The 24,676-nt window shown below is 38.1% G+C and overlaps 1 protein-coding gene and 1 long non-coding RNA gene across 4 annotated transcripts in view; one reads left to right on the top strand and one right to left on the bottom strand.

Annotated features, from left to right (window-relative positions):
* Positions 1-22,490, top strand: part of TNPO3 (transportin 3) — an 83,547-nt gene extending 61,057 nt beyond the window's left edge. For 2 of the 3 annotated variants that reach the window (XM_068973136.1, XM_068973135.1), the window contains 9 exons: positions 866-942; positions 2,749-2,809; positions 3,615-3,755; positions 6,317-6,433; positions 7,292-7,386; positions 8,811-8,967; positions 10,224-10,391; positions 12,577-12,689; positions 21,394-22,490. In XM_068973136.1, coding sequence (XP_068829237.1) covers positions 866-942; positions 2,749-2,809; positions 3,615-3,755; positions 6,317-6,433; positions 7,292-7,386; positions 8,811-8,967; positions 10,224-10,391; positions 12,577-12,689; positions 21,394-21,412 — 948 coding nt within the window. In that variant the 3' untranslated portion in view covers positions 21,413-22,490. Of the gene's footprint in view, positions 1-865; positions 943-2,748; positions 2,810-3,614; positions 3,756-6,316; positions 6,434-7,291; positions 7,387-8,810; positions 8,968-10,223; positions 10,392-12,576; positions 12,690-19,791; positions 19,884-21,393 lie in introns of all 3 variants that reach the window. The other variant, XM_068973134.1, reaches the window with a different exon arrangement.
* LOC138080179 (uncharacterized) lies at positions 21,216-23,963 on the bottom strand. Its single transcript, XR_011144942.1, has 4 exons — positions 23,030-23,963; positions 22,748-22,891; positions 22,052-22,198; positions 21,216-21,650 (listed from the first exon to the last, which is right to left on the bottom strand). It is a non-coding gene; the product is annotated as an uncharacterized lncRNA (long non-coding RNA).
* Positions 23,964-24,676: the final 713 nt, after the last annotated feature.

Here is a 24,676-nt window from a genome sequence, read left to right as displayed (position 1 = left end):
GCAGTGAGCATACCAATGGTAGTTTTAGGAGAACTTGATGAAATGACTCTAAAGTTTATCTCTAATGATATACTGGTAGAAGTGTCTAAGAAATTTTATGAAAGAAGAGGAAGCAACTTGCCTTACCTCTTAAAATAAAAAGATATAATAATTTTGAAGCTTTATATTATAAAATTATTGTATATATATGTATTATATAGTATAATACATATAATCTATACTATAATAAGAATGTCTATAATATCCTAATCATTATAAAAGTAAATGGGAAAAAATTAAATGATACTGCTTTCCTTTTTTTAATATAAATTTATTTAAATTGGAGGCTAATTACAATATTGTATTGGTTTTGCCATACATCAACATGAATCCACCACAGGTGTACATGTGTTCCCCATCCTGAACCCTCCTCCCACCTCCCTCCCCATCCCATCCCTCTGGGTCGTCTCAGTGCACCAGCCCCGAGCAATCCTGTATCATGCATCACACCTGGACTGGCGATTCATTTCACATATGACAACATACATGTTTCAGTGCCATTCTCCCAAATCATCCCACCCTCGCCCTCTCCCACAGAGTCCAAAAGACTGTTCTGTACATCTGTGTCTCTTTTGCACTGTTTTCCACTGTACAGTGATCATATAGTAAAAGTTAATATGCAGTCTTGGCCAGAATGCAGTAAGATGGAGGAAAATAGTTTGCTAATATGAACTTAAAAGTTTTTACCATTTTGAGTAACTTTCAGGAATCTGATGAAGGAAATAGAGATTGAGACAGAGGTTGATGGACAGAGGCATATGTTGCCATGTTTGCTATAGGTTTGTATGTTTAATGACTGGGTGTTAATATCTTTCTGTCTCTTCAGCTGTTGTCTCAGGAGCCCAGCAACGGCATATCCTCAGATCCCACTGTATTCTTAGATCGCCTTGCAGTCATATTTAGGTAAGAAGGGAAATGCCAGGTTCCTGCCCTGGGTTAAAATCTCTAATGAGACTACTATATAGAAGTAAGAAAGTTTTTTTTCTCAGCTTCTGAGTACTTCCTATAAACTGCGTCTGTCAGAAGACTAATTTACTCCTATTACAAACTGCAAAGGCAAATTCTAAGAATTTATTTTTGCTAAACTTTTGTCAAAAGACTTTAAAATGTAATTAATTCTTTTGGTCTCTGAGTCAGTGATGCTCAAACTTTGAAAAGTAGAAGTGTTGGTCCGACTCTTTTGTGACCCCACAGACTGTAGCCCACCAGGCTCCTCTGTCCATGAAATGCTCCAGGCAAGAATACTGGAGTGAGGAGCCATTCCCTTCTCCAGAGGATCTTCCCTACCCAGGGATGAAACCTGGATCTCCCACACTGCAGGCAGATTCTTTACCATCTGAGCCACCAGGGCAGGCCCTCTCAAACTTCAACGTGCATCAGAATCACCTGTGGTGCTTCAGTTCCCAAAGCAGCAGATTGCTGGGTCCCGTTCCCAGAGTGTCCGATGGATTGGATCTTGATAGGACCCAAGAATTTGCATTTCTAATAAGTTCCCAAGTGCTATTGCATTGTATTCCAAAGACCATACTTTCATAATCATTGCTATGTAATAGTGTATGGGGGCAAACAAATAATGAAGTCTCTTCCGTGACCAGGTGAAATTAAACCTTCTTTGATGTTAAGAGGAGCCTACTAATTGTATTTTTAAAAAGAGAAAAAGAAAAAAGCATTAGAGCAACAGTATTCAGAGAGTGATCTTTCTTAGTTGGATAATATAACTTATGTGTCCTATAGCTATATCTGGAATATCAATTAATATTTGTGTAAAAACCTGTGTGGAAGAAGTTGAAACTGAGGTGTTGTTTTAGCTTGTTCTTGCCTACAAGTATCTTTTTCTGAGTTGGTATAATGCTTTTCTTGTATAATTAGGGGAGCCCCTGTTGCATACCATTCTGAGAGTGTATTAACAGTCTTATTCCACAATAAATGAAAGAAAATCTGCAAAAGGTGAAATGCCTTAATGTAAAGAAAAATTATATTTTTTTATATTGGGCTTCCCTGGTGGCTCAGCAGTAAAGAATCCACCTGCAGTGTAGGAGACTTGGATTCAATCAAGAAGGGAATGGCTCCTTTCTCCAGTATTCTTGCCTGGGCAATCCCATGGACAGAAGAGCCAAGAGGGACACAGTCCATGGGGTCGCAGGAGAGTTGGACACAACTGAGCAACTAAACAACTACGACAGCATATTTTTATTGAGTTGCTGTTGAGCTTTTTAAAATTAAAGAATTGTTTTCCTTTAAAGAGATTGGTAGTTAATCATAGTTTTTGTTTTTTCCTGCTTTCCTTCAAGTTAGTGGATTCTAGAATGAGATAGATAGGTGAATTCATTGTATTGTGGGTGGGCCCACATTGTGTATCATTGAGTTTAGACTAGAACTGTGGGAAATGTCTTTGGTAGACCAGAGTTTCAAAAGCTTTTACCTTTTAAGTGCTGGGAATGAAGCAGTACTTGAGTTTTCGTAGTGGATTCAGACAACTTGAATATATTTATTAATTTGGAAAAAAACTACATATTCAGGTTTATAAAAGAAAAAAAAATGAAAAGGGTAGTTGTAGTGCCCCATACCTGAGCCCATGTACCCAGAGTTGACTATCTGGTTTTCTTTAATTGGTGAGAATGATACTAAGTAAACTAACAGGGATTAGAGCTCTGTGTCCTTGATGAAATTGCTCTTCTTTCACTAATTTGGATCATTGTCTTTCCCCAGACACACCAATCCCGTTGTAGAAAATGGACAGACTCATCCGTGCCAAAAAGTCATACAGGAAGTAAGTACTAATCAATGCCTGTGGAATAAGGCTTTCTTCCTTTTTCCTTATAAGACCCTAGGTAACTAAAGTGAGAAGGTACTGTCTTCTAGGTTCATAGGAAGATTAAGTTTGTTTGTAGGAAGATTCAGTATCAGTGAAAAGATGATTGGAACTATCCAACGAAACATTTTTTATTTTCGATTTGGTAAGAAAACAGGCTGTAAGAAAACACCGTGAAAGGCCAAAGTAAGAAGAGATTTAACTGTGTGAATCCTATAGTTGTTTAGAGGCCTGGTCAGTACTGACAGAATGTTTTTGACAAAGCTGATTAACCATCATAGCTTCCTCTTTAACAATACTTCCTTTGTAAAAACTCAGGGCAATGTGCGGATTAGGGGGCATGTTTTGAGAAGTGCTTTTCAGACTTAAGGGGAGAAACATCAGTTATCCTTGAGTGTTCACTGGTATCAGATATCTCTTCCTTTAACTTGTTCTACTTTTTCCCATCCTAAATCAGAAGTTCAGAGTTTAGGAAAATAGAGATCTTTGTCTTTTTAGTAAAATTAGTCATGCTTCTCTTCTGTTGTAAAGAATTACTGTGTTTCCCTTAAGACATGGTTGTTTTCATTGATGGATAGTGAATTGAACCCCAGCACATATACACACACCCACTGACCTGAATCAGGCCATGTGTGTTCCTGTAAAGAAGGATTTCCCCAAATTATTTAAAAGTCAAATCAGTTGTTACCAACTTGGGAGCATTTTTCTCAGCACTTAGTTGTTCATTATTTTCTTCCTTGTGCTCTTTTCACTTTTGACTCAGATATGGCCAATTTTATCTGAGACTCTAAATAAGCACCGGGCTGATAATCGGATTGTAGAGCGTTGTTGCCGGTGCCTCCGTTTTGCTGTTCGCTGTGTAGGCAAAGGATCCGCAGCCCTGCTGCAGCCACTAGTCACACAGGTGAGTTCCCTGAAAGATGGAAAATGTAAAGGGTACAGAATTTTGAAATAGGAGGCTTTAGAACAAAAGCTCTTGCTAATGAAATGAAACACTTCAACATTTCTTAAATGCAAACTAAAAAATATTTGAAAGATAAGTAGTGCCTGTGGTAGGTGTGTTATTTTTATGGCAAATAGCCTGTAATCTGTTCTGTGTAGTGATAGTCTAAATAGCAGCACATCTTAGTGTAAAATTCATAAATGGGAATGACTTTAATGAATCAGCTCTTATGTATTAAGCATTTTATATTAATTTCCTTTCTGAAAATGTGGCAAGTCTAGCTTTGCTATTTCTGGCCTAAAGAAATTTTCTTTTTTCTTCACCATAGTTAGTTGTTCATCTAAGTGTCTTTATTTGTCAGGAAATAAATTTGACTCTTTCAATCAGCATGATTGGTATGTAATTATGCTGGTGTGGCTCTTGTACATGGCTCTCTGAGATCATATCATCTAGAATATTCTTTTGAGACGCCTATGACTAGGGACTTAATTTACTAAGTAATTTATGTTGGGGTTAACCTAACAGCAGGGCCAGAACTAGATGTAGGCAAGTGAGCTGCCATGACCTAGAATTGATGGAGGCAAGGCAAAGTGCCAATCTTGCATTTGCAGGTCTCTGAGCAAGTACCTTCTCAAATTTTGCACTCATCTGTGAGGAAAGCTACTGCAGGGCTTCAGGCTAGACCTCACCCACTCAACCTGAAGGGGCCTTCTCCAACTGGGCAGGGCATCTATTGGACCGACCCTGACAGTGAGTGCCCCTCAAGTTCTTAAGTTCTGCCTCACTCTTAAGGAAGCTCTTATCCTGAACCAGGGTCATCCTGTTGGCTGTGTCAGTTGACACTTATATGATCACACTTCCTTAAATTATAGATTTGATTGAAGTTTGTAAAGGTAAATATGTTAACAGAATTTTTTGTGATTTTTCTGCATTTACTATACCCTGAGTACAACAGTATGTGTTACATTTAGACTGTTCATTTCTGGTCAAGTGTCTTCTTCAGTGCAATACATTATGGGTCCTATACAATGTGGTTTAATTCCCCTTTGCTCTTGGAGGATATGCCCATGACTTCTGGGCTTCCCTGGTGATTCAGATGGTAAAGAATCTACTTGCAGTGCCAGAGACCTGGGTTCAATCCCTGAGTTGGAAAGTTCCCCTGGAGGAGGGAGGGGCTACCCACTCCAGTATTCTTGCCTGGAGAATCCCATGGACTGAGGATCCTGGCAGGCTACAGTCTATGGGGTCACAGGCAAACAGGACTGAGTGACTAACACTTTCAGTCATGACTTTTATATTACTCTTTTTTTCCAGTAGCATAGGGTAGCATCTTATATAGAAAGTATGTTCAAAAGTCTGTACATGTGACAAAAAACCTACAAATTCGAGGTCACTAAACTCCAGCCAGTGGGCTTGCCCCTTGTTTTTGTAAATAGAGTTTTACTGATAGTCATGCTTAATCATTTAAGTATTGTTTATTGGCCATTTTTGTGCTTCAGTGGCAAAGTTAAGTGATCAAAAGATTATAAAGCCAGTAGAGCCTAAAACCCTTTGATGTCTGGCCCAGCCTGTAGCTTATTCAGTAAGAACAGCATACAATTTTGAGTATACAACACTGAACAGATTCATAGCTTCCATCTTGTGTTCTTTTCATGCCGTATGCTGATAAGAGCCAATTACTGGACCTTTCCACCCCACCAAGATCAAAGAATTGAATTTATGTAATAAGATCAAAATATGTGTGTTATGATGGCTTTTTTTTTTTTTTTTGCCGCACTTCTTGACTTGCAGGATCTTAGTTCCCCGACCAGGTACTGGACTCCAGGCCCCAACAATGAATGCACTGAGTCCTAACCACTGGATGGATGACCAGGGAATTCCCGTGTGGTGGCATTTTGAATAGATTATGTATGGTGGCCTAATTTTTGGAGGATAGTAGGGTAAAAATTCTAAACAAATAATTTAAATGCTTAAATTGTATTAAAATTTTTATTCTCCAGAAGTCTAGATAATCTTAATTAGAAACACTGTTCATTACCCAAAAGATTAAATAAGAGTTTATAAACCAATTTAAACAATGCCTTCCTTCTCCTCTAAAATGAGGGGCATTTGATACTTTGTTCCTACTGTGATTGTTTTTTTTTTTTTTTAAAGAATCATCTTTAATGCATATAAGAGCAACCTGTTGGTTAGAAAGTTTAGGTATACTTTATTAGGGCATTGCAAATATAACAGAAGCCTCGGATAATAACTTATGAATAGTTCCAGTCTGTAGTATTATACAACTCTCCTATAGCATTGTTTTGAAAAGGTGAAAGGTCGAAGACCTGAACGAACTCTAAATAGAGTACTTGACAATTAGTCAGCCCTATATTTTAGAAAATGTTGTCAACAAGCTTTATTACATTGTCTTAGAGAAGAGACCAATCTATCTCAGAATTTCTTCCCTCAGACAGCTAGCTGCCTAACCTGATACTCTTTGACAGATGAATAATTGAACTAATTGGTTTTTCCCTTGGCAGATGGTAAATGTTTACCAGGTACATCAGCATTCCTGTTTCCTGTACCTTGGTAGTATCCTTGTGGATGAATATGGCATGGAAGAGGGCTGTCGGCAGGGACTACTAGACATGCTCCAGGTGTGTTCTCTTGGAGGGTCTGAAGGCCTAGCAGTGTGTTCTTCACCATGTCTTTAATTCTGTTCCTTCTTCAGGTTTGCTTCCCAAGCATAATGATTTCCTAATATGGAAGTAGATCTTCCTAGTTATTCTGTGGACAGGCCTGCTTGGAAGAATGAGAGAGAGATTGACTACACCAATGTGCTAGTCATTACAGTTAATTGCTGTCTAATTTATGTTCTCCAGAGATAGAATTTTTTGGGAAGGTGGGAAGGTGGGCAAGTGAATTTAAAATAAAGGATCTCTTAGCTCAAGCATGATTATATTTTTAATTTCTTGCCCGAACAGCCAGTGAACTAGTTTACTTAGCAGGGATGGTCTCACCTTAGGGTAAATAGCAGGCATTGGAAAAGGCTTCCCATATACTGCTTTTACCCTCTCCTAGTCAGAGGGGAAAATATATTAGGGAGTTAAATCATGGTGCTCCTTTTCTCAAGATGTATTTCCCTTTAAAATTGCCATTTCATAATTAGTATTATTAAAATGTCAGCTACTCCCTTAGTTGACCAGATCATATCTAGTACATAAGCACAGTTGTCACTTCCAGAAACTTCTAAAACTTTGAGATGACATCTGTCCAATTTCATCAACAGAAGTCTGTACCCTAAACCCTTTCTGAAATGTAGACCTCATATGTGAATACTTTTTATGTCAACTGAGAAGGATTTTTGTCTTCCCTTTCTTGATCTGAATCTCATCACAGTCTTTTTCTTATCTGTGCTTTTACCTTTGTTCTCTGTGTATGTTGTGATATTTAGCAAGTCAGAATCCCATGGCATTTATTTACAAGCATTTGTTTTAAAATCATTTCTGTTTTAGGCACTGTGCATCCCTACCTTTCAGCTCTTAGAACAGCAGAATGGACTCCAGAATCACCCTGACACAGTGGATGACCTATTCAGGCTAGCCACGAGGTCAGTCCTTCTGAAAAGCAAACTTTTATTTTATCAGTCATCCTCATCATTGCTTTGTCTTGTCACCTAACACTTACCTGTTTCCTTCTCTGTAAAATGAGGTAAGAGAAGTAGGTAGAGTAATTATTCATAATCCAAAGTTAAATCGTGAACCAGAGTATTGCCATAAATGAAGAAGAGTTGGATAAGCACAAGGGGAAATAACTGAGCTCCTTTCATAAAGGAGGGAACACACCCAAGACAATAAAAATGAGTTTTGCAAGAACATTTGACTAGACAGTCTCTAGAATCCTGTGTGGTTTTAATGTTTTATGCTACTATGATGTCATGACTTTAACTTTTTCTTGAGAAGTGTAGCATCCTTAAAATATAATCATATCTCAGAATAAAAATTTTTTAGACTTTTAAGGTACTTTAAAAATTATCTGATACTGTACTTCCCATCTCTGCTCTTAGCCTACCACCCTATTTGTTGCTTAAATTCCTTTTACTAGTAACACTGACATTTGTATTCATTCTTAGTCCCCAGCTCAGGAATTTGATCCAAATCAGTTGGTAATGAACACTTTTTTGGTTCATTTTTGGACAAGTTAGAAAACCCTTTTTATTTATTTATTTATTTATTGAGTTGGTATGAGAAAACTGTTGGGTGGGCCGTCAACCTGTTTTCCTTGTGTGCTTCTTGAAAAATTAATCTCAAGAGATTCTCTTTGCACAAATGATCGTCTGGTAAAATAAATTTGGAATGTTATTTTACTTTTTCTCGGAGATTTTCTATGAACATTAGAGAATCTGAGAAAATTGTATAGAGTTCCCATATACCCTTAGCTTCCCCCCTCCTTCTTTCACAGCCTACCTTGCTATCAGCATCCCCCACCAGAGTGGCCCATTTATTAAAATTAATGAACTTCCATTGACACATCATTTTTAAAGTACTTACTTTACATTAGGATTCTGTCTTGGTGGTGGTATTCCTATTGTTGTTTAGTCGCTAAGTCATGTCTGACTCTTTGCGACCCCATGGACCATAGCCCACCAGGCTCCTCTGTCCATGGGATTTTCCAGGCAAGAATACTGGAGTGGGTTACCATTCCCTTCTCCAGGGGTCTTTCCAACCCAGGGGTCAAATCTGTGTCTCCTACATTGCAGGCCAGTTGTTTACCATTGAGCCACCAGGGAAGCCAAGGTCTTTCTATGGGTTTGGACAAATGTATGACATATATCCACCATTGCAGCATCATAGAGAATAGTTTTAGTACCGTCAGTATCCCCTATGTTTTACCTGTTCATGTTCCTATCCTCCACTCTGTCAATCCCTAACAACCATTGATCTTTTTACTATCTCCATAGTTTTGCCTTTTACCCTGGCTACATTTTTATAGCCTAATTTTGTAATTTTTACCTTGCCTATCTTTCCATACCAGGTTTATTCAGCGTAGCCCTGTTACCTTGCTGAGAAGCCAAGTTGTCATCCCTATCTTACAATGGGCCATTGCCTCTACTACCCTGGACCACCGGGATGCCAATTGTAGTGTCATGAGGTTCCTACGAGACCTCATCCATACAGGGGTAGCCAATGATGTAAGTATAAACAAGGTATTAAATAGTTTTTTTACTTGTAGCTCATTATCACCTCATATATCATTCCTTAAGGAAAAAGAAGCATCTCATTTGATCTGTGTGGGTAGGTATATCCCATAGTGGATCATTCACTAACCAAAATATCGACTAGTAGATTTAAGACAACCTATACTACGTGTTGTAAGCTGTATCAACTAGTCTAAACTGTCTCTGCTTCCAAGCCATTTGGTGTCTAATTGAAGAGAGAAATAGAGTTGTAAAGAACTAAACAATAGCAGCAAGGCAATATTTGATTGTCAGATAAGTGATAAAAGTTGTGCTTGCTTTGAGATCAGAGGAGGGAAAACTCTTTGGAAAGAAGTAGGTTCGGATGACTTTCTGGACTAGGAGGGACCACAGTGGAGCCATTTGGATGGATTGGAGGAAAATCTAAATGGGTATATAAATCATAATCAGAAAGGACTAAGTTTGTTAGTAGATACTTCAGAGACCTTTTTGGCTGGAGGTAAAGTGGTTCACAGAATTTTCAAACGTAGATTTGACTAGATGTGGAGTAGAATTGAAAGTAAGGGAGAACAGTGAAGAAGTATGTGATAGACTAATTGAAGAGTTTTGACAATAAAAAAAGAGAGGGAATGAAGGTAAATAGCTAGAAGTGAAAGGCACTTTAAAAGGTTTTTTTTCAACATATTAGAAATACGTATATTCAAAGACTAAAAGGAAGAAAATAAGTAAGATTTTTTTTTTAATTTATTATTTTTGTGGACACCCACAGCATGTGGGATCTTAGTTCCTTGACCAAGGATCAAACCCAAACCTCCAGCAATGAAAGTGCAGGATCTTAACCCTGGATCCCCAGGGAAGTTCCTAAGTAAGATTTTTTTGATAGAGGTTAGATATTTGATAGAAGTCTTCTTTTTTCAGTTGCTTTTTAAAAAAGGAAATAGGAATACTTTATCTTTTACCAGAATAAAAGGTTAAAAGGATCGCTACTCTTAATCTCTAACCATTGTTTCTCCTCTGTGTTCTATTCATGAAAAACCTAAGGGTTAAGGTTAATCTCAACTGAAGCCCTTACCCGTTTCCTTGAAACTAAACTCTTAATGTTTTCTTCCTTGTGACAGACAGTGCACCTTGTGAGTCCAGCTATTATATATACTGTCTTTTCTGAGAAAGAAAATTACTAAAGGGGAAAGAGTACTTGCCCTTCAGAAAGCTGAAATTAGCACTTTCCTGTTGTTCCTGTTTTCTTACAGCATGAAGAAGACTTTGAATTACGGAAAGAACTAATTGGACAGGTGATGAACCAGCTTGGACAGCAGCTTGTAAGCCAGCTGCTTCACACGTGCTGCTTCTGCCTCCCCCCATATACCCTACCGGATGTGGCCGAAGTGCTCTGGGAGATCATGCAGGTTGACAGACCGGTAAGATTGTTTGCATAAGGAACCCACTTTCAGTCCTGGACAGTTTCTTGAGAGGCTGACTCTAACTTTGAAACTAGTCCTATTGTATGCTCTTGGTGGTATGTCTTACATTGCTATGTTTAATTGTTAAATGAAGGAGCCAGTAGGAGGATTCTAGAGAATATGTCTGTGTCACTGTAAGAATCTAATACAGTAGTATTTTTGTTTTTCTGAAAAATACTCTTTGAGCCGTTGCGGAGTGACAAGTTTATTCCAAACATCATTGATAATAGAAATAAAATTTCTGTACTCTTACTTTTTAATAAATATACTTGGTTTCCAGGTAACAAAAACCTTATTATATACATTTAACTTTACAAAAAATGTTGGATTTGTAAGCCTTTATTATCTCTTATCTTTCTGATCATGACCTTTCTAACAGGCCTTAAGATGATATGTCTTTATAGTTTTAATTTGCATTCCCATTATGATTGGTGACACTGAGCATTTTTTATGTATCTGTTGGCCTTTCATGTATCTTCTTTCAAGAAACGTTTGTTGAGGTCCTTTGCCCATTTTTTAACTGGGTTATTTGTTTTTTTGCTAGACTTCTGTGGGTTGGTTCTCTATGTATTTTAGATACTAACCTCTTTACCAGGTATACGGCTTACAAATATATGTTTTTTCCCTTTCCTTAGGTTTTCTTTTTACTTTGTTGATGGTTTCTGTGCAGAAGCTTTTAAGTTTGATGTAGTTTCCTGTGTTTATTTTGCTGCTTGTGCTTTAGGTGTCATTGCCAAAAAATCATTACAAAGACCTATGTCACAGTACTTTAGGCCTTTGTATTCTTCAAGGAGTTTCATGATTTCAGGTCTGTGTTTAGTCTTTAACCTGTTTTGAGCTACTTTTTGTGAGTGGTGAAAGGTAAGAGTCTAGTTTGTTTTACATGCAAATATTCAACTATCCCAGCACTGTTTATTGAGAAGGCTGTCTTTCCTACACTGGATAGTCTCATCTCCTTTGTTCTATATTAGTTGACAGTATACAATTTAGTTTCTTACTGTTTTTATTTTCAGGAGATACTATGGTTAACTTACGGGTCATTTTGGATGCCAAAATGTTGTCAGTTAAGAGTTCGTTCTCCCTGTTTGCCTCTTCTTATTTCTGTCTGAGTGGTGTGTTGTCTTCCTTGGAGGCAACACTTGGAGAATTCGGTGGTGCTTCCAAGCATTTCTAGTGGAATGTTACTTTTGGTCTAGTCTGTGGTGATCATGTGCTTAGTCACTCAGTCTGTGTCCGACTCTTTGCAACCCCATGGACTGTAGTCCACAGGTGCCTGTGTCCATGGGATTCTCCAGGCAAGAATACTGGAGTGGGTTGCCATTTCCTTCTCCAGGGGGTCTTCCTGACCCAAGAGCTCGAACCTACATCTCTTGTGTCTCCTGCTTTGGCAGGCAGATTCTTTTCCACTGTGCTCCCTTGGAAATCCCATTGTGATCATAAATTAACATAGTGGAAAAATACATAATGTAAAAAATGTAGGTATAAAAACGTTCTTTTCAGCTAAAAACTATGACCAAAGCATACATCCTACTTAAAGACATGAAGAAAAATTAGAGCCAAAAAAGAAAACAAAAAGAGCAACAAAAAAGAATTTTCTTAACCTAAAGACTAGGCAGTTATCACAAAGGAACTGACTGGATGTGACTTCTGCTGAGAGAAATGACCTTAAAATCCTTAAGATTCTGGATTCATATTTGTATATACACTTTTTTAAACGTTTACTTGTTATACTTTTTGACCCTGCTCTTTCTAGTACCTGAACTTTTGCTTTGGGTTGCCCTTGATCTCCAAGCTCAAGAGATTTTTGGCAGCAGTCTGATTTTTTAAATATTGCATGTTTAATGATAGAAACAGAATAATAACTTCATCCAGAAGAGACTTTACTTCCAAGGTAGAAGGGCTCCACCTGAAATGATGTCTGCTGCCCCCTTGAAGGGAGCCTGGACATGCCTTTGTAGGCTGTTCCAACCCTCAGTAGGTTGGAAGGCCAAAAATAGTACTTCTGTTAACTCCTTTATTTACTTCCAAGTCTGGAACGCTAATGCTACTAAGGAAAACTTGTGGGTTTTTGTTATTACCTGTAGGGTCTCAATTGAGTAAGCCCTGCCTCCCTTTAAAATGCTTATCCTTCTTCTCTGTACAGACTTTTTGTCGATGGTTAGAGAATTCTTTGAAAGGTTTGCCAAAGGAGACAACAGGGGGAGCCGTCACAGTGACACACAAACAACTTACAGATTTCCACAAACAAGTCACTAGGTGAGTGATAAACAGCAGCTGGCCTATGTAGAAAGAATGTCTTTGTTTCTTACATCATCTTAGTTACAAATACACCCAGTAATATTTTTGTGTGTATACCTTTATAAATTAAAATTTTATGTCTTCTGAACGCTTGAATTGCACAAATTGGTGTTGGAAACCAATCTGTGGGGAAATAATCACCATGTATGCCTGTTTTATTGTTCATATGTATCAAACATATCCTAATAGGTAAGTGGAAGCATTATGTCTTCCAGCAGAACAACAGTGCCTTGAACAGCTCACTCTCCTTCAGGAAATCTGTATCTTTTTAAAGTCCTTCCCAGCCCTTATCCATATTCAGGGGTCAAGAATGCAGGTGTCTGACTAGGTGAAGCAGTGCTTGTAAAATAATATGGAGTGATGCAGACTGATTGGGAAGTTTTTGCCATGCCTAATTCAGAAGATAAGCAAGTTCTAATGTAATGCAGGCCAAACGAAACCTCTCTCTGGGACACATTAGTCCCATGAGCCACTTGCTTACAGCCCAGTTAAAATGTTAAGTATACATGTATGGGTTTGTTGGGTTGGTTTTTTTTCTTACTGTAAACATAATAAACATTTTAAATATAGCTACATAGTCTTCCTAATTACAGTTTTATAGCTGTAAGATATTGATTGATTTCCTTACAGTGCTTCTATTAATTTTCATTTTTTAGTATTATGAGTAATATTAAATGTCTAGCCCTTAACTTCTTTTGACTACTTTCCTTAAGAAATAATTACTGACTCAAAATTATGTGACTTTTATGGTTCTTGATAGTATTAACAACAGCAACTTAAATTGGATTTTGTAACTGTGTGTTAACCTTGCTCTGATATTTCTTTTTCTGTCTAGTCTTTAGAATTTTGACTAAATTTTAGGCAATGGCTTATATTCATACAGTTGTGTAATGATTTTAGGTCCAAAAATGAGTTATTGCAGTAAGGTTTGTAATAGTGGAAAAGAAGAAGGAAAAAAATACATGTGATGATACAGAAAAATATATAAGATATAAAGGGGGAAAAAACTATTATGTAACCCAGTTTGCACTTAAGATTTTCTTGATTTAAAATTTTGATAAAATACAAACAAAATTTACTACCTTAACTTTTTTTTAAACCATTTTTAAGTGTATTATTCAGTAGTATTGCTGCATTCACACAGTTGTGGAATTAACCCCAAATTTTTTTTATCTTGCAAAACTGAAAGTATATTTATTTAACAACTCCCCTTTCCCTCCTTCCTCTAGCCCCTAATAATCATCGGTCTACTGTCTATGAGTTTAACTACTCATAAAGTGAAATCATATAGTTTTTGTCCTTTTGTGATTGACTTAGCATAATGTCCTCAAGGTTCATCCAGCATTGTAGTGGGAATCAGAATTTCCTTCCTTTTAAAGGCTGAGGAACATTCCATTGTATGTATATGTTGTATCTTCATCCATTCATCCTTTGATGGACATTTGGTTGATTCTGCCTCTTGGCTATTGTGAATGATTCTGCTATAAACATGAGTGTATAAATATTGCTTCAAGACCCCACTTTCAGTTCTTCTGGGTTGATACCCAGAAGTGGAATTGCTGAATCATATGGCAATTCTGTGTTTATTTTTTTTTTGCATAACTGCCATACTGTTTTCCATAGCAGCTATACCATTTTGCATTCCTATCAATGGTCCACAGGTTCTAGTTTCTCCGTATCTATTTTTATTTTTGTTGCCTGTGCTTTTGGTGTTACATTCAAGAAATCATTACCAAATACAATGTCATGAAGCTTTTCCCCAATATTTTCTTCTGAGAGTTTTATAGTTTTGGGATTTACACTTAGGTCTTTGATTCATTTTGAGATAATTTCTGTATGTGATGTATGTTAAGGGTCTGACTTCATTCTTTTGCAGTTTGCCCTGCACTGTCCTTTTTTCATTGAATGGTCTTGGTACCCTTATTGAAAGTCATTTATATGTAAGGGATTTATTTCTGGACTCTTTATTCTATCCCAGTGATTGTCTTTATTTCAGTCCCATACTGTTTTGATTATTATAGCTTTGTAATAAGTTTTGAAATTGGGAAATTGAGACCTCCAACTTTGTTTGTTTGTTTTCAAGAGGTTTTTGGCTATTTGGAGTCCCTTGAGATTTCATATGATTTCTTTTTTGGACTCTAATCCTAGGTTTATTCCACATAATCCTTTTACTCTACACAACAAAGTAGTACAAACACGACATTATCTAAAATACTACAAAGTTACAAAACTCAAAACAGAAAATGTATAGTACTAAGTCGACAATAAAGGCCAAAGAAGCACTGGACACATTACTGAGGTGACCTGCCTGGCCACCTTGAATGCCAGCACAGCAGGTGGAACGGTGTTCATGCAAAGTTTAGGATAGGCTTTTCTGTTTCCACAAAAAACGTCATTGGGAGTTTTGGCTGGGATTGCATCGTATCTGTTGATCACTTCATTATAGCACTGACACCTGAACAGTATTGGGTTTTCTAGTCTGTGAACAGAAGATGTCTTTCCATTTATTGGTGTCTTTAATTTCTTTCAGTCACATTTTATAATTTATTTTACTCTTTTTCATGCTGTTGTAAATGAACCAACTTGTACATTTAAAAGCTGTTCTATTATATATATATATATATATATATATATATATATATATATATGCACACACACACAGGCTACTTTATTACAAATAATAAGTAGTAAATTATGTACATAGGATTTTCCTAATCTGTGCTATTTTTTTTTCATGAGCATAGTGTATATACTTTTACAGTTAAAACCAGACCTAGTTTTTTAAAAGGAGATAAAACTAAATGTTAATCTTTTTTTATGAGAATTGATTTCTTGTTACTCTCAAAGTTTACTTTCTCATTCCCCAGAGTCTCCAATAATTTTGTTTATGTTAAAATCCCTAATCTTTTAGTATTACTTTTTTGTAGTTTACAAAGTGGCCTAACTTCATGTCCCAGAAATAACTGACTTTGGGCCACAGATCAAGTGACATGCATGACTTAAAAATAGCATGTGACTGCCTTCATGACATATTTTGCCAAAGGAGGAGATCTCTCTAGTAGATAGTCGTATACTAATTGGGATAACCTTAAAAAACTCTCTTTTTTTTTGTTTTTTTAAAACTATGAATCTTCCCAGTTGAAGTAGTATTCTACCTGCAAGGTGTCTCAGGGGAAAGAAGTATAACAGTTGTTTCTCTCTACTTCTGTTTTTCTCTGTTTTATCTAGTGTTGCTCTTTAGAAGAACAGGATCATATTGGCCCTAGATTGGGGCGAATGAGAGCATGGGGAGAACCCTCAAAGGAGGTCTGGGCTTAAAGTCAAGGCGGTTGGTTTGAATCTTGCCACTTACTGTTACTTTGCAGGAGACTTTTTATCTGTAAAATAGAGTTAGTGATACCTAGCTCATAGGATTATGGTAAAATACCAAGTAGAAATTTAAAGATGATCTGGCATGTAGTAGGTGATCAGTGAATGTTAATTTTCTCCTTGGAAAAGAGCCTGCCAGAATGTCATTATGTACTTGCAAAACTAGCTAGAGCGTGTCTCCCTCAGCTCTAAGGCAGACACCCACACATGGAATAAGTCTCTACCAAGTTCATATTTCCTTATGCAGGCTAATACATGATGGATAGAAATACAGCATAAGTCTGAAATAAAAGTCATGGACATTCCATAATGTAAGGAAAATCTTGAGGCTAGGAAAATGAACCCAAATAATGCATTGCTTTAAACAAAAATATCTGTGATCTTTGTCCTGTAATACAGGAAAATAAGATACATCATCCACCTGGCCTGCTTGATTTCTTACTGCTAAGCAAGTTTTACAGCTCCTCCTTTAGTAGGCTGTGACATATGGTGGGAAATGAACAGAAGTAAGAGGTAATATTGAGGTTCTAGAGAAAGGATTTGAAATTGCTCACCTCCTCTTAGTAATTCTCTTTCTCTCGTGTGTGCATTACCCTTGAACCTTCTGTTCCACACATGACTCAGTGTCCCTTTTGGTTTTAAGGTCCTGTTACTCCTGCCTCAACATGCTGCTTTGTTTGCCATCCTAGCAGGGAGGGTAAACTGGTTCAGTTTCATTTCAGCAAGTCCAAGCCTGTTTCTCATATGTACTGGTAATTAATTCCCTGGCATTTTTAGTTGGCCAACTCGAAGAAAACTGGAGTTTTTCATTCTAAAATATCATTCTTGCTTTCCAGATACCACTAAGCATGTCCAGAAGAAATTTTGCCGTCATTTCCCATTTCTCTTGTCTTGGTACTTACTCTGTGAGTGTCACTTGCATGAGGATCTCAAGGTCAGAAGATAGGAATACGAAGCCCTGACACTAGAATAGGCCGGTATGGGGGTGTCTTCTTGCTGAATGAAGTCAGTAGTTAGAGCTTGATCACTTTCCATTATGCACATCAGATGAAAAGAGCTACGTTTCTCAGCACACTACTGGGATTATGGGGCTTGAGGAATAGTGACCATGAAATTACTCAAAGGTACGGTGAAAGTCTCCTGGGCATGTATCTGGAGAAAACTATAATTTGAAAAGATAACATGCACCCCAGTGTTCATAGTAACACTATTTACAGTAGCCAGGTCACGGAAGCAACCTCTAAATGTCTGTCAGCGGATGAGTGGATGAAGATGTGGTGTATATACACAATGAAGTTCTACTCAGCCATAAAAAGGAATGAAGTAATGCCATTTGCAGCAACATGGAAGGAGCTAGAGATGATCATACTGAGTAAAGAAAGGAAAGTCAGAAAGAGAAAGACAACATTATGATCTAACTTACATGTGGAATCTAAAATATGACACAAATGAACATATTTACAAAACAACGACAAGACAGATATAGAAAACAGATATAGAAAACTTATGATTACCAAAGGGGAAAGGATTGAGGGAGGGATAAATTACACCGCATACTTCGATTATTTAAAAGTAAATAAATAAAGGATAAGGATTAGGATGGTAGGACTAGAAGTCAGAAAATTCTACAAAAACAATGGCAATTTTGAATGAATGAATATAAATAAATAGGTGTAAATTAAAACAATCCCAAAATATTAAATGCCAGGAGGACTGAGGCAGAAAACAGAAAATAGTTTTAGTTTTTAAGTAAGTTTTTATTGTATTTATCTATTTTAAATCCATTTCTTTGGACTTAATCACCAAGGACACTTAAGTTAAACATTGACTAAAACTCTTGACAGCAGAGCAGTTGCTGACAGGATTGGGGGCAGAAGCTGAGCCGATTCTAGAGACTGTAACCATACCTCATTTCACCCTTTCTCACCACAGTTCTCCTGTACTTGTATTTGGGTTTCAGTACTTTTTCGTGTGTCATGAAAGAGGCTAAGAATGGAGTTGTCATTTCTTTTCCATAGTTAACCAGGATCTCCTGCTGAAGAAGGGTAGAATTGAAGAACATGTAAGGCTTTAGGATCACAGAAGATTTTGAGTCTCTAACATTATCCTAAGTTTATCTCTTTCCTGTTGTTTTAGTCCCTTATAATATCAGTAACACACCACACAGTGACTTTTCTAGAGTTACTTATCTTCCTCCTTCATGACTTTCAGAAGCATGCATGAAAGGGGTTCACTCACCAAGGCTGCCTACTTAGAGTCAGTGTTGATTTGGAAATAGAGAAATGTTATGTTTTTATTGAAACATGTTAAATTCACAGGGCAAATGGCAGAATTTCCATAAAACTAGAAGATCTTCTTTAATTTCCTTATATTTTTAGAATGGAGGGAGACTAGAAGAAAGTTTCTGTTTAATCAAGTCCTGAAATCTAAATCAAAGTTCTTAGTGATGTTTCAGACCCTATAATAAATAGCTGAGGAATCCAGATACAGGCACTTAAGGTGATAGCTCTCGTTACCTTTTTTATGCTGGATCACAGTTAGTGATTCCCGCTCTGACATTTAACCATTACAGGAAGGAGAGAGCTTTCTTCTGACATTGAATCCTAGGCTATAGGCTGTGGTCCCTGATTTTTCAGCACCAAAGAGAGTGCCACATGAGGGTGAGCATATTATTAATTGAATGTGCTTTGTTTAGCTGAGCCTCATGTTCAGTTACCAAAAACTATTATGAAGACTGGCAGAAAAGAATGCAGCTGGCATCAACTTGTTTTTTGGTGACAGGCTTAAGACAAAGGAAGCCTTTTGAAAAAAACAGGGTCAAATTAATATTGGGCTATTCATACCACCTAGGCACCTCTGTGCTTGCCTGAAGACCAAGACCAGCTTCCTCCTCCTCCCTTTCTTCATGCCTTAACCCTTTCCTCTCTCCTCTCCCTTCTCCTCCCACAGCGGGAAATCTTGAGCAGCCTGTTCAACTAGACTGATTGAGAGTTACTTGCTGAACTGGGCTGTAAAACAAAATCTGCTTTTGGAAAAGAATGAGGAAACCAGGGTACCTAAGTTAGCTCAGTTCATAGAGTTAAAATTATCCACCTTAGATGAATATGCTTGCTTTTTTACTTTGAGGGTTCTGACTTCTTAGATTTATCAAGGACATTAACCAAGTATTGTTACTGTTATTTGGCCGCACAGCATATGGGATCTTAGTTTCCTGATCAGGGATCGAAACTTTGCCCCCTACAGTGGAAGTGCAGTCTTCCACTGGACTACCAGGGAAGTCCCACAAGCAAGTTTTATTGTTGTAGCAGCCTATATTTGTCAAATGCTATTTTGTTCCCGTTCTGTTATCCTAAGCACTTTACATACAGGAACTGATTTAATCCTCAGAACATCTTGGGGTAGATAATGGATGAGGAAACTGAGGCAGATTGGTAACTTGCTCAAAGACAATGAAACCAAGATTTAAACCTAAGCAATTTTTTCTCCAAAGCCCACTCTTTAAGGGCCACATAGCTTAATTATTCCCATATACAGTAGTTAATATTTACCCCTGAGTTACAGAAAGATCAAAAGTAGGGTCAAGAGCAGAGCTGGGACAGTTCTCAGCGTCCCTCAAAGTTGTGGTTGCTTTTCATTGTATTATACTTTTCTTATCAGGCAGGGACCAACCTACCTTTCTTTTCTTTTCTAGTGCTGAGGAATGTAAACAAGTTTGCTGGGCCTTGCGAGACTTTACCAGGTTGTTTCGATAGCTCACACTCCCGTACTGTGCCTGTCACCCAGGTGAGTGGTGGCTGTCAGGAGTACTTGAGGGTGGGCACAGGCTTTAATGCCCATCATGGGACTAGTACTATAGCTGAAGTTTTTGGATGCCATTCACCCCCATAAGAAAGTTACTATTGCAGAATATCTTTTTTTAAAAATTCCTCCCTTCCTCTTCTTACAGATACTTCCAGAATGGTAAGTATGTGTGGTGACAGATGAGAGTACTTTTCAACCTAGCTATTTTGGTGAAAACAGTGCTGGCCTTAAATCCATGATACATGGCACTGCCCTCCTAAAACTGATCTTTCAGATTTGAGGAGCAAAGAGGCTGTTCTTACCAATTTTTATCATTTTAACACTGAAATGCCAGGCTTTTGACCAAGGCAGGAGGTATAGGAAAGGAGCCAGCCTATTTGTCTAGCCCCTGATCATCATCAGTTTTCTCCATGGACTTCCTGATTCTGAAGTAAAGCAGAGAAGCTTAGCTGAGGGAGGAAAGGACTGAATGGTGGGATCTGGGTGCCTGTTTCTTGACTGAGAGAAGAAAGGCAGCTCTCCTGTAAGTCCACTCTTTGATGTCTTAAGCCAAATTTTTCCTCCTTGGAGGTAATTCTTGATGAATGTGCAGCCCTCTCATTGATGTTTTTGTGATTAAATGCTTTATGGGTGACGATGCTGTTCAGCGGTGCCACCCATTACAGAAATTGTTCTAAACTTTGGTTTTTTAATTAGTAATATCGTTTGGAATCCTCAGGTTTTGCAGTGTCTGAATAGCTAATATTGATGCACATAGGGTTATTTGTGCATAGCTGTGGGTATTCGTAGTTAACATTTATGGAGCCCTGATTGCGTGTCTGGTACTATGCGAAGTACTTTGTATCATGTACAAAGCATATTATGTACTAACTGTAAGATAGTCCTCACACAGTCCTCTGGATTAGTTACTATTATTTCCATTTTACAAATGAGATTTGTAAATTTGGTTTGAAGATGTTAAGTAATTTGCTTGATGCCACAGTCAGTAATTGATAGACCCACAGTTCACTTTTCTGGTGTCAGAATCTTCACCTTTACCCACTCTACTTAAAGCTTTTACATAGTACCCTTTACGTAAAGTCTAGATCAATGATTTTTAAACCTTTTTTTAGTAGGCAGAGCTTTCTTTCAAAATAAAATCTTGCATGCAACCCCAGTATTTAAGGAGACTTAAATGGAGGTTTCCGGGTTTGGTTTTGGAGTAGGCAGCCTGGATCTGCTGGCTACTCCTTACCTCTACATATTACCCCTGAGCACACTCAGAATTGGAAAAGAACGACAGACAGTATTTCATTAAACCAGTAGCTCCTTTAAAATGACAAGGTAAAAAATCCAAGTGCTTCTTTTCCTTTGTTTTTAAACTGAAGTTCTTACATCAGAGGCCAGAGTGAGGTACTGGAGCATGTATAGAAACTTCTGCCTTGTAGTTGACTTTATGAAGTGCTTGCCATCTCCTGGACCAGTTAATTGACTGTCTTCTCTCTTTTGTCAGGAATGTCTTTTTTAATTAGAAGACAGGAAGAAAACAAAAACCAGACTGTGTCCCACAATCAGAAACCTCCACTGTGGCAGAGGGGCCTTCACCCGCCACCAGGGCATCCCGCCAGACAGGGAGAGACTCCAGCCTTCCAAGGCCACCCTGAGGAGTTCCTGTTTGGGGATGTGAGGGAGAATCAGCGCTGTTTAGAGAGATGGCTGTGGCCTGTCCGGCGTGGTGGGAGGGGAGCTGGTTTCCTGGTGAACTTGTTTCTAAAAGGAAAAATAATTTTAAAGAAATAAAAAAGAAAAAAAAAAGGGAAACTAAACTGAAACTACAATTGAAAACATTCTCCTGGTAGCAAATGACGTGCACACTTACATACATGTACCTACACACACACATGCTAGCACGCATGTGTGCACACAGAAAAATAAAATTACAAATCTTTCTGTGAAACAGAAACATTTACTTAGGGAAGATGGGGATTCAAATGAATTAAACAGCTGCAATCGGAAGGAAAGGATCAGGATCATCTCTTAAGGTTTTGTTTTGTCCTTTCATTCTCTCCTCCCCTCTCTTCTTTTCCTTTCCCCTTCCTCTTTTAATGAAAGCGAGTCGAAATTTCTCCTCGTGTCCCAACTCGTGTGTGGTCCCAACTGTTTATTCTCACCTTTAGAGTTGTTCACATAAGGAGAAGTAAGCAAGGAGCCTGTTCTGCTTTTTATCATGGTCACATCAATGATATTAGGACCTGCCAGGGCCAAAATTCATGTATACGCCAACTCTGACCCTATTCAGTCTCTTTAAGTCCAGTCATCTTTGGAGAGAAGAGCCAAAATTAGGGTGAGTGGGATACAAATACTTTTTTTTTTTTCTTTTTCGTTAATTTTTTACCCATAGACTTGAGAGGAAAACAGAAGGTGGGAGAATGGAAAAAAGTGTTTACAGGGCTAACTGTATTACTAAAAAATGTGGAAATTATTTGACTTCATGGGGGGTGAGGCAGGAGAGGAAAGCTGAAGCAAGCCCTGGATGCTTTAAAGGAATTGTAGCCCTGCAGAGGCACTGGACGCAAGGACATGTCCTGTCTGGTGGTGTTGCCATCTCAAGAACAAATCAACAGCAACGAAAGAAAGAAAGAAAAAATAAATAAATTTTTAAAATTTAATCAGTGTTTGTTTTTCCTTCCTTTCACTGCTTCATGAATCTGAGATGGTACAGCTGGTGACTGCCTGAGTGGATAGTCTTAGTTGTTCTCTAATAGATGTCTGGGTACGGAGGTTGAAAGCCAGGTCCCTCCCACTGCCCAGACCCTTCATATTTCAGGGGAGTGGCTCGCTCTGCGTCTTTCATTCTTCCAGCTTACCCTAAAACTCCTGCTACATTCTGTCCTCCCGTATGGCCTCAGTGGGTAGGAGAATGGGTCACTTGGCACGTTAAACAAAATGTAGTGTGTTCTTTTTGCAGTGGCCATCCAAGTAGATTGTTTCCTAACTACTGAATAGTCAATCTTAAAAAAAAAAAAGAGCCCTGTAATGAAGAGTCGTTGACATAAAATAAGCTGCATGTGTTTAAGATATACAGTTGGTAAGCTTTAACACAGGGTACACACATGAAACCATAAAGACAATGAACCTAAGTTCTTTACCCAAAAGTTTCTTCATGCCTCTTCCCATCCTCTCCCACACTCAAGTGACCACTGCTGTCATTGTGGAGTAGTTTGCATTTTCCTGAGCTTTATGTAAATGAGATCAAAGAGTATGTTAGTAATTGGGCTTGGAGCTAATAACCTTGACCACAAAGTTGCATCTAGCATTTGGAGTCTTTGAAACAAACCTCTCTGCATAATATCAGAGTTTTATTTTCTAAAGAGGCAGTGTTACAAAGTGGAGAAAAAAAACGAGTATGGAACAGTATTTGGAATAAGATGATCAAATTCTGGGGATCAGCACCTTACCTTAGTCATCCTGCTCATTTTCTGGCTAAACAAAATTTTGAAGCCTAATTCAGCCTTAGGTCCTTTCAATGATCCATTGACTTTAGTCTGTTTAAGGAATTTGGCTTTTATCACAGAAAGTTGTATCTGGGACTGAAAAATGTGGAAGGCTTAATACGACTCCCCAGCCACCAAAAAGTAGCCTTTGGAATATATATCTTAGTATATATCAAGAACATCTCCACAGCTACAGTATTGAAAACCAGAACTGTTATTAATGGTTCTCACTGTAATCTTCAGTGTCAGATTGTTTAGACTACTTGATACAAATAGTCTAGCTAACAACTTCTGTCATAGCAAGGATACCCACCTATATTTCAGTTTAAAAGGATCAGTTTACTGTTTGGGATCAGGTATCCTAATATAATCCTGTCTTCCTGCTTGACATTGTCTAGTGGAAGTAGAATGAGTCTTACACCTGAATTAACCTGTCATAAAGTTCCCACGGAGATATTCCCTTATTTCCATGACTTGACTTAGCCAAGTAATTTTAGTCATGATTGTGTGGAACACAAATCACCCATTGGGCCTATTCCCAGCAAGATTTTACTAAGGAGAAGTAACTTATAATTTTATGTACCTGTTCTATAAAGATCAATAACTTGAGTTATTGTAAATAAGATAGGATCTTTTGGATGGCATCCACACCTCATGAAAAGTACGTGTCCACATTGTATAGCCCTGGTACTAAGTCGCTTTACAAGGATGAAAGCCAAAAATCCAGAGAAGTTAAATATCCAAGATTTTGCAACAAGGTATGTCCAATTTTGGTGAGATGTATTACTAGCAAGTGAGAAGGTTGCCTTGTGAGAACACTCCTCTGACAAAAATGAGGGAAAGCTATCAATATTCTCTCCTACTGGACAAAGACTGAGAAGTTCTTCAGGTTAGTGAAAAGCTGAATAAGAGGAAGGAGTCTTGAATTAAAAGGGAGTATTATGTCGGATACAAGGATGAACTTGGGGAGGAGAAGCCTTGAAGAACTGAGGGAAAGTACTGCATGCTAAAGAGGTGTATTCATCCCTGGCATCATGAGTATCAGTATTCTGTGGATTCCAACCTGCATGCTAGCAGAGGCCACCAGGGCAAAGGCCACTACCAAGGGGAACTGGAGCCTAGTGGAGCAGTGAATGGCAACGCGTTGTCCTGGCTTTAACTCTGGAACTTAATGATATTCAGTATCTGCTACTGTGGGGCAGGCAGAGCGGGGAGGGGTGGCAGTGTAGCGGCTAGTGCTCCATCTGCCACTGGCTACTACAACACAGTCACCCTACAGGAAATGATGGCCAGGCGTGCCGG

The sequence above is a fragment of the Capricornis sumatraensis genome, chromosome 5 (genome assembly GCF_032405125.1).
Source record: "Capricornis sumatraensis isolate serow.1 chromosome 5, serow.2, whole genome shotgun sequence".
NCBI lineage: Eukaryota > Metazoa > Chordata > Mammalia > Artiodactyla > Bovidae > Capricornis > Capricornis sumatraensis.
Note: the sequence above shows the minus strand (reverse complement) of the source record. Positions and strands in the feature narration are given on the sequence as shown.